Source organism: Carassius auratus, chromosome 36, assembly GCF_003368295.1.
Source record: "Carassius auratus strain Wakin chromosome 36, ASM336829v1, whole genome shotgun sequence".
NCBI classification, from domain to species: domain Eukaryota; kingdom Metazoa; phylum Chordata; class Actinopteri; order Cypriniformes; family Cyprinidae; genus Carassius; species Carassius auratus.
The window spans coordinates 5,642,491-5,651,573 of NC_039278.1; the positions used below are offsets into that span (position 1 = coordinate 5,642,491).

Consider the following 9,083-nt stretch of genomic DNA (forward strand, 5'->3'; position numbering starts at 1 on the left):
TTCCCATAGACAGTAAAAGAAATGGACACAGCGACCCCACTGGATTCAACCATACACGGGTCTTCCCTTCCATCATGGGTCCCCTCTGTCGAAAACGCATTCCTTCGGAGTTGGAAGATCGCTTTATTCTGCAAACTTTTTCTGTGAACTTTAAAATAAGAAGAATAAAAAGCATCCCAATTCTATGCAACACTGAACTAAGGATTCTCAAAATTTGTTCTGCCCTCCATTTAGTTTTTAGCAGTCATTCACTGTTTCTTGTTGACATACAACAAGACCTTTGACCATATGCTACACCTGAGTGTGTTCATTTTAAAAAAGCCTTTCGTTTTCGGATTAACGGAAATGTTATGATAAGAATTCTTGATAATTCAGGTCAGGACCAGAAGTGCCACATTTTGACTTTAAACGACATTAAACAATGTTGATGTTCGGGTTCTAGATCACAAGTTTTCATACCCACCTGTTCCTTGGAAAGCAAAGTGTCCTCTCCCCTCCTCCATCCTGGGCAGGTATTTAAAGGTTTTTTCTGAATCTGCGTTTGTGTTTCGTTTCCCACTTCCACGTTAAAGACCTTAACCAGGACAGCACAATGTCTTCCAGAAACACCGGTGTATATGGAGGAGGGGGCTTCAACCTAGCTGATGGGTTAGATCCGTCGGCTGACGAGAAGACCATCATGCAGAATTTGAATAGCCGCCTTGCCTCCTACCTAGAGAAGGTGCGCTCACTGGAGAACGCCAACACTGAGCTGGAGCAGAAGATCAGAGAACACATTCAAAGTCGCCCTGATGTGGATGTCACTTTCAAACAAACCATCTTTCAGGACACCATCCAGGACCTGAGGAACAAGGTACGTTCAGAGTGGAGTGGGGTGTGCAGACAGGTCTTCGGACAGAGAGGATGACTTGACATGCACTTTGAAACACGACATACAGGCATGATATACAGTATACACACGTCTCTGTTCTGTGAAGCTAAATACAGTTTTCAATAATGAAAATAAAGCAAAGCTAAAATATATACAGTCAATTAGAGGAAATTCGAACTTAAAAAAACAGCTGACACTTTGCCTTGTCAAGTACTAAAACTAAAGCTGAATAGAAATTACTAGCATTTGAATTAAAATTTAAACTGAAAAGATACAAATAATGTAAATATTAATAAATACGGTAGCACTTTATTTTACAGTCCTGTTCCCCATGTACATACTATGTACTTATTGTAGGAATTACAATAACTATGTAATAACTAGGTACTAACCCGGAACCTTCCCCTAAACCTAACCCTACCCCATGTAGTTACCTTGTATTACCAGAATTTTCTTAGATAAATACACTGTGAGTACAATATAAGTACATGGAAGTACACATACTGTAAAATAAAGTGCAACCATAAATACTATATACTGAAGCAACACTGACATCAGAACACTAATTGGCTTGTGGTATTTTTATTCGTTTTAGCTCGTAGTTTATACATATTCGGTGACTGACTACTGTGATGGCATCTAGACAAGTATATGTTAAGAAACAGACTGAACAAGTTTTGTTGTCAGAGTTGGCTTTTGTTCCGCATTCTGTGGCTCTACTGAACTCTACAGACACTGACAACCAGCTCTAAAAATAAAATGACTCCAGGTGCCAGAATGTTTATTGTGCAATAGACTGATCTATGTTTTTCCTCTTATTTGGAATTCAGTGTTCTGAGGGTGTATTTTCTGTAACCTTCTATAACATCTCACTGGCATCTGCTGTTTGGCTTGCCACAATACAATACATTTTCCTTTTTTTCTTTCTTTTTTTACTGGCAGATTCATTTGGCTTCCCAAGACAATGGCGCATTGCTCTTGTCTGTGGACAATGCCAGACTGGCCGCAGACGACTTCAAGAAAAAGTGAGAACCTGAATATATATGTCTTACCATTGATTTAATTGAGCATTAATAGAAAATTAATTCTGTGAACCATCGCCTCAGGTATGAGAAGGAGCTGGAAATGCGCATGAGCATTGAAGCCGACATCTTAAAACTGAGGAAAGTACTGGATGAGTTTAGTTTGAGTCGGTCGGACCTGGAGATAAAAATTGAGAATCTGAATGAGGAGCTCATCATACTGAGCAGATATCACGAGGAGGTTTGATATGTGACACAATTTTCCCATCTTTGCCTCACTGAGCAGTCTTTATGCGGTTGTATGTTTGTTCTATCTCTTTGTGAAGGAAACTTATTTAATTTAATTACAATTGGACAACATTCTAATTGGTGTTTAGTTCAACAGTGTATCATTCCATATTCTAAAAGAGCAAATTCTAGCTTGTAAACAGCAGGAATATCACCATGACAGAGTTTCTATTTAGGGCATTGCCCAGGAGACTGGTCATATATTCAGATATTCCACCCACAAACTGAGTCCTGTTTTACACAAAGCTGTTATGCAAGCACAAGTAACCTGGAAACATTTACGCTTACTGTATACAGTAAATATCACCATGGTGATGTGGTAAGGTGATGTGACTGCAACTCATATTTCTGATATTTCTTTCAGTTAACCTGCAAGCTAAAAGGTTAGCCTATATATTTGCATACTGCTTTCAGCTTAGCCTCGTAGCTTCACTACCATTTAATTAATTAGCACAAGTAAAACAGTTGTGCTACCTAATAAAGTGCACAAACCATGATGCAGTGTCCGATGAATAGAAACCTTGAAGAACATCATTTATTTATACTAGAAATACTTTTATTTAAAAAAAAAAATACTGCATTTTTGATCAATTTAATGCATCCTTTCTGAAAAAAATGTCATAGTGAAAATAATTCAGTGATACCAAACTTTTGAACAGTATTGCAAATCTAATGGAGATTAGGTCAAATTTAGTTCAGATCTTTTATTTAGGTATTTATTGCTTAAAAACAATTGAAAGATAAATGACAGGTTACTGTAGCTGCTCATAATCAGCTATTTCAGAGATAACCGTTTCCACACAACAAAAACACAGGGTCACTTCGACTGTTCCTTCCTTCCTTCAATTTTTCTTTTTTCCTCTTGTTCTTCTGCTGCCTGCTCTGCGGGGATTTCCCCTTCCATTACATCATTTTAAACGAAACAGTAATATCGCTGGGCCTCTGGGGCAATGAAAGGCCATCATTCATGCATAAACACACTTTAGCGTACACTAAAGGAGACTTTTAGAAAATTTCCAATTGATGAAAGTGTATTAAAATAAAGAGAAACTCACAAGGAAAGCCTAACTTTCTCCTGAAACAGTCCTGAGATGTTTTGGATTAAAAAACTAGGCTCATCCCACCACTCCTTCTTTTTATTCCTCTTAAATCTATGAATAGATGATTAATACCATGTCAGCATCATAATACGATCCATCTCTGACTCTGTGCTAGATCACAGATTTTCTAATATGTGTGTTTTCACAGGAGATGTCTGTGACCAGAGCTGAGGCTGTAGGTCATGTGGATGTTAGTGTGGATGCAGCGCCCTCTATGGACCTGATGAAGGCCATGACAGAGATCAGACAACACTATGAGACTGTGACTGAGAAAAAACGCCAAGAGCTGGAGACCTGGTATGAGACCAAGGTGAAGTTAAAACCACAAATGCATTTGTACTCGAGTGAATGTATTACATTTAAGTATTATTTGTGTTATAAGTATTATATTGTGCATACCTGCACTTTTCCTCCAAAGAAAAAATCAAGTTTCTGATGCATCTTCATTAGAATTTACAACTTCATTTAACTTTAAAATGCAAAGTACATATATGGCAGGTCATCATGACTTTAAATTAATTATTTTCAAAAAATACCATAATTCTAATCTTTTAAATTCTAATCTTTAATATTTTAAATACTGAACAACTTAATTTGGAAAACCTTTTTTTCTCATGTTTTGGGCAATAATTGTTTTTCTTCTAAGTAACATTTTGACACAATAAGCACTGTTTTACTAAACTATACACATCTGAAAATAACTGATTTGGTGCATTTGCATTTTCAGTTGCTCATCTCTGATTAACAGGGTAAAATATAGTTTTATAGTGGGATGCATGTGATTTTCTAGTTGTTTTTGATTTTGTTTACTTCAGACTGCCCCGGTGGAACAGGAGGTGGTCACACAAAATGAAGAGCTTCATAACAGCAGAATAGAGCTGAAGGAGTTGACAAACACCTTACAGAAACTACAGATTGAACTGCAGACCCAGCAGAGCTTGGTAAACCTGCACACCCTTGCAATAACACTTTTATTTTTATTGCAAAATGTGCTTTTCTATACTCTCAGCACCTCATAGAGTTGTAGGTTATAGGGAAGAGGCACTGCATTATAATTTCCAAGTCTGTGGCAATATGTGTAGCCAGAACATGTGTTGTGCCAAGCTGTTTTCTGAGCATGGGCTTCAGTCTCACCCCATTCTTCTTCACAACCAGTGCACTGCCAGCTTTAAGACTTTAAAAGCAGTCAGGGAAAATATGATGTATTTTGCTTACACAACAAGCAAATGACTGTTTAAACAGGAGAAAGTGTCTCACCAGTGTGGATTATTAGCACTGTCAACATGTAATTCAACCCTAATGCACCAAATAACATTAAACAACCACAGTGTGTGCACAGTAAAATGAATATCATTGAATAATTATTTAGGTAAATCTTTTTTTGTAATATGAATATAACAGAAGTCAGCCCTTGATGGTGAACTGGAGGAAACGCAGGCTCGTTACGGCGACCAGTTGGCTAGGCTTCAGGCCACTGTCACCAGCCTAGAGGACCAGCTAAGTCAATTTCATAACAACATTGCCAGCAACAAACGAGAGTATGAAACGCTGCTGGATGTCAAGAACAGACTGGAGCATGAGATCGCTGAGTACAAGAGACTGCTGGATGGAAATGAGAGGTGATGTTCATAAAAATAATAGCTCAAATTAAATGTATTTGAATTTGATGTTAGTGCAAAAGTAAATCTTAGGGTTCTTAAATGCTTTACTAACACTGGCTCGCTTTCCCTCTGTTTTTACAGGGAGTCCGACAGTAAGTGACTGTTTTACAATAAAATATATGTTTTGTATATAAAGTATTTTACATCACTATGAAGCATTGTAGTGCATTTCTATGTACTGTCTCTCATTGTGTGTTTTTAGAAGATGTCACCAAAACCATCACAGTGATGGAAAGCACGGTGGATGAGAAGACTGTGGACAGCAGCGAGAGCAGCGGCAGCGTGGATGATGATGAGCAAAATGACTGATCTGCTCAATAACACACCTATTTTAACGTGTCATCACTTCTTTTACCAGTTTTCTGTGTTGCACACTTACACAGTTAATGAAGCAATTGAACGTTTGGTAGATTATAAACACGATTGTCTGAATGTGATTTTTTTTTTTTTTGTGCAATCCTGTCTGATTTCTACCTCTCTTTTTCTCTGTTAAATGACAATCACATGATGTACTGCAAGCACAAGTCTCAGAATGTACTGTATCATCATCCTTTAAGAAACAATGCTTTGATATTGACTAAAAACTGTGAACAGATTTAACATGAGACAAATCACAATCATGGTTTTGCGGCATCACTGATTTTATTCTCAACAACAGTGGACCACAAGGCCTTAAGACTGGTCTGACAGGTGTAGATGGGCAGTGTATTATGTAGGATGGTGTTTATTTTGAAATAGTTGACACCACTTCCCCATCAACAGTTTCTTTCACAATGGTCTTCACCTTGACGGTAGTGGTAGAGCTCACTCCTCCTCCTCCTCCACTAGTGATAATGCTGACAAAAAAGAGAAAATGTTGATATATGTTCTTCAGAAATGGCAAAACACAATCAGAAACACACACACACACACACTCATTCTACAGTATCACTATGCTTCTTCCGACACCTCCTACCTGCTTGCTTCTCCATCCAGCAGTCTCCTATACTCTGCGATCTCCATCTCCAGCCGGGTCTTGATGTCCAACAGCATTTTGTATTCATGAGATTGTCTGTCTATGTCGGCTCTGAGCTGAACGATCTGCTCCTCCAGACTTGTAACCTGAGCCTGTAGCTGACCCAGCTTCATGGAGTATCGTGCTTCTGTGTCCGCAAGAGTTCCCTCAAGCCCCGCTTTCTAGAGAATAGATTGGAGGTGCTATTGCTTAGCGTGGACTGGAATGATAAGTATATGTTGGGTAAAAAAATGGTAGAAGTTTAACCAGCATGCTGAAAAAACAACTTAATCCAGTGTAAAATGGAATTGTCATGTCCCCAACATGGTCAAGATTAATTGGTTTCAGAGGGGTTTGGGCACCTACATGCAGAATACCAGCTTTGAAACCATTTAGTTCAATGTAGACTAGCTTATACAAGCTAAAACCTGCTTAGAATGGCCTAAAATGTTTCTTTCAGCAGCTATTATAAAGTAACCATATTGTTATGTATCAAAGACTTACTCTACTGAGTTCAGATTGTAACTCGATCTCCAGGCCTTGAAGGGTGTGTCTGAGGTCAGTGATTTCAGTCTTGGACACTTGGAGGGTCTCTGTACTGGCCGCGACCTCCTTAGTCAGTGTCTCTGACTGCGGATAAATAACATTCAGAGTTTAGTTAAGCGTCTCCAAAGACCAAAGCTTGCAGGATGAATTGTTCTAGCTTTGGCTCGTTCAGATTTATTTGCCGCCTTCTACCTTGGTTTGGAACCAGGTCTCTAGTTCACGTCGGTTTTTGGCAGCAACTGCCTCGTACTGCTCACGGATCTCACTCATCACACGGTTCAGATCCTCCTGAGGAGCTGCGTCCACCTCTACATTCACTGAACCAGTCATCTGACTGCGCATGGATGCCAGTTCCTACAAAGACAGGGAGAATTTGAGATCATGTATGACCCCTTAGGCAAATTCCCTGAAATGTTAAGTGTTTATCAGAATTATATTTCACTGCCTTGCATTTTATGGTCAGAAGAACTTTGTTTTACCAAGATCAAATGATCTTGCTTGCCATGTTTGAGTTGGGCAGGTGTTTACCTCCTCATGGTTCTTCTTGAGGAAGATAAGTTCCTCCTTTAAGCCTTCAATCTGCATCTCCAGGTCAGATCTTGCCAATGTCAACTCATCAAGGAGTCTCTTCAGCCCAGCAATATCTGCTTCCACAGATTGACGCATGGCCAACTCATTCTCATACCTAAATGAATCAAAACAGAGCAGCTTTTTAGCAACTTTTCTCCTAATTATGAGGTTTCATACACTGTAGGTGTGGATTTACTTGGTCTTGAAGTCATCAGCAGCCAATTTTGCATTATCGATGGCCAGGTAGACTCCTCCATTAACACGAGTGGCATCTTGGATCTGTCAGAGATGGGATGATTCAAATAATGATGTTTTTGCAAATTGCAAATGCTTTTTAAGATATAAATGCACAATTTCTCTGTTGCACCAAATTTGGGAGGTAACCCTTGACATGCATGACAGTACATGGCAGAAATGCATGGCTTTGTTTCGTTCTGATGTGCAGAAAACTCAATGAGAATATGACCACACCCTTAATCCTGCAGCTATGAAAATATCTTGTGCACAAATTGATGTGAAGTTTTACAGTAGCAGTACCTTATCCTGCAGGTCGCTGATTGTGGCCTGGTAGGCAGAGTAATCTCTCGCAGAAGGTGAGGTTTTGCTCTCCAGAAACTGTCTGATCTTCAGCTCGAGATCTGCGTTGGCCTTCTCCAGGGAGCGCACCTTCTCCAGGTAAGATGCCAGGCGGTCGTTCAGGTTCTGCATGGTTGCTTTTTCATTGACGGTCACGTTGAGATCCATATCGCCTCCTCCGAAGCCTCCTCCAGAGCCAGCACCAAAGCCAAATCCTGCTCCACCACCACTTCCAGCACTAAAAACGCCAAAGCCTGCTCCACCGCCACCACCAGCTGCAGTGGAGATACGGACCCCATGGCCTCCTGCACCCCCATACACACTGCCAGAACGCATGGCGCTTATGCGGCCACCGGCTCCACTGAACATCCCAGATGACCGAGACATGCCTCCTAGAGAAGCACCCCGAATGCTTCCACCTAAGCCCCCACCAGAAGACATAAAACTACGGCTGCTGAAGGACGTCATAGCTGGGCTGCAGAGGAGAGAGTCTTTTTGCTGGAAGGAGAGGGAATGTGGTGCACAGACGAGGCTGGTTTATTTTTATATGTTTGTGGGATGAGGTAAGTGGTGGGTGGAGGTAGAGTTGGAGGAGGGGGTGAGGGGAGAAAATGAATTGAAAACTTCCTTCTCCACCCAATATATGTCCAGAGGCAGAGGATCTGACAGGTGAAGTGACATGAATTGTTGGAATGAGCTGAGTGAGAGCCCATAGCCCAGGGATATGTGCAAAAAGACAGGAAACACCAGAACATATGCACATCATTTTTCAAAAAATGAATGCATTTATGAAAGGCATTGTTTATTCACAGAATGTGATTGTTTTGATATGTAGGACTTGATTTTCCCATGCATGTCTGCATAGGGTCTCATGTTACTGCCATACGGTGTGTGTTGCAGGCTTCATAACATGTGTGCTGACAGGATGACATGCGCCTGCCAGCGGGGTTTCCAGGACGACGGAGTGCTGGATGTGATAAACACTTATAAACAGCAAGCTAAAACCACACAGTGAAATGGGCTCATGCTCGTGGAATGCTGCCAGCTTCCCCAGAACAGACCTCCCTTTGTCTTTTCAAATATGAGCAGAAAAAAAAAAACAAAAAAAAAAACAATATTAGCAAGAGAGAGAAACATTTTCCAAAGTGAACTTTTAAATTGCGCAAGAGCCATCTGGAGACGTACTAGCATGGTGTCTCTATTCTTGCGTAACAGTCTTTTTCTGAGAGCTTAAGCCATGACTCAGATACACCACTCCAGAAGGCTTTACTTTTATCACAGAAAATTCTCTTATGTTTAAGAAACTTTAAACTGAGAGCTTTGCTTTGCTTTGAAAAGCATGACCATGCAATTCAACTGGTTCGTTTCTATCAGCGGTTATTTAAGTGGCATTGAAAAGGCTGTTGCATGAAGATGTACAGTGTAATTGCTAGTTTGAACACAATTATGAAGGTT

At 40.2% G+C, this 9,083-nt stretch overlaps 2 protein-coding genes across 2 annotated transcripts; one reads left to right on the forward strand and one right to left on the reverse strand.

Annotated features, from left to right (window-relative positions):
- Positions 1-428: 428 nt before the first annotated feature.
- krt98 (keratin 98) lies at positions 429-5,331 on the forward strand. The gene is made up of 8 exons (XM_026220986.1): positions 429-853; positions 1,814-1,896; positions 1,978-2,134; positions 3,430-3,591; positions 4,097-4,222; positions 4,683-4,900; positions 5,024-5,034; positions 5,145-5,331. Exons 1-8 carry the CDS (start codon positions 593-595, stop codon positions 5,249-5,251), a joined length of 1,125 nt encoding a protein of 374 aa, XP_026076771.1. The 5' UTR covers positions 429-592; the 3' UTR covers positions 5,252-5,331.
- A 228-nt stretch (positions 5,332-5,559) lies between these two features.
- On the reverse strand, positions 5,560-8,157 carry krt15 (keratin 15). Its single transcript, XM_026220984.1, has 7 exons — positions 7,590-8,157; positions 7,249-7,331; positions 7,011-7,167; positions 6,675-6,836; positions 6,441-6,566; positions 5,898-6,118; positions 5,560-5,778 (listed from the first exon to the last, which is right to left on the reverse strand). The coding sequence occupies exons 1-7, from the start codon at positions 8,094-8,096 to the stop codon at positions 5,667-5,669; spliced, it is 1,368 nt and encodes a 455-aa protein (XP_026076769.1). The 5' UTR covers positions 8,097-8,157; the 3' UTR covers positions 5,560-5,666.
- Positions 8,158-9,083: the final 926 nt, after the last annotated feature.

What these genes read in the sequence shown, in the direction of transcription:
- krt15 (XM_026220984.1), bottom strand. Translation starts at nt 8,096, where the DNA reads ATGACGTCCTTCAGCAGCCGTAGTTTTATGTCTTCTGGTGGGGGCTTA. An exon ending in TCAAGAAGAACCATGAGGAG is followed by an intron (nt 6,837 to 7,010) that starts GTAAACACCTGC and finishes CTGTCTTTGTAG; the next exon opens with GAACTGGCATCCATGCGCAG. An exon ending in TACAATCTGAACTCAGTAGA is followed by an intron (nt 6,119 to 6,440) that starts GTAAGTCTTTGA and finishes TCTATTCTCTAG; the next exon opens with AAAGCGGGGCTTGAGGGAAC.
- krt98 (XM_026220986.1), top strand. Translation starts at nt 593, where the DNA reads ATGTCTTCCAGAAACACCGGTGTATATGGAGGAGGGGGCTTCAACCTA. An exon ending in TCCAGGACCTGAGGAACAAG is followed by an intron (nt 854 to 1,813) that starts GTACGTTCAGAG and finishes TTTTACTGGCAG; the next exon opens with ATTCATTTGGCTTCCCAAGA. An exon ending in GCAGACGACTTCAAGAAAAA is followed by an intron (nt 1,897 to 1,977) that starts GTGAGAACCTGA and finishes CCATCGCCTCAG; the next exon opens with GTATGAGAAGGAGCTGGAAA.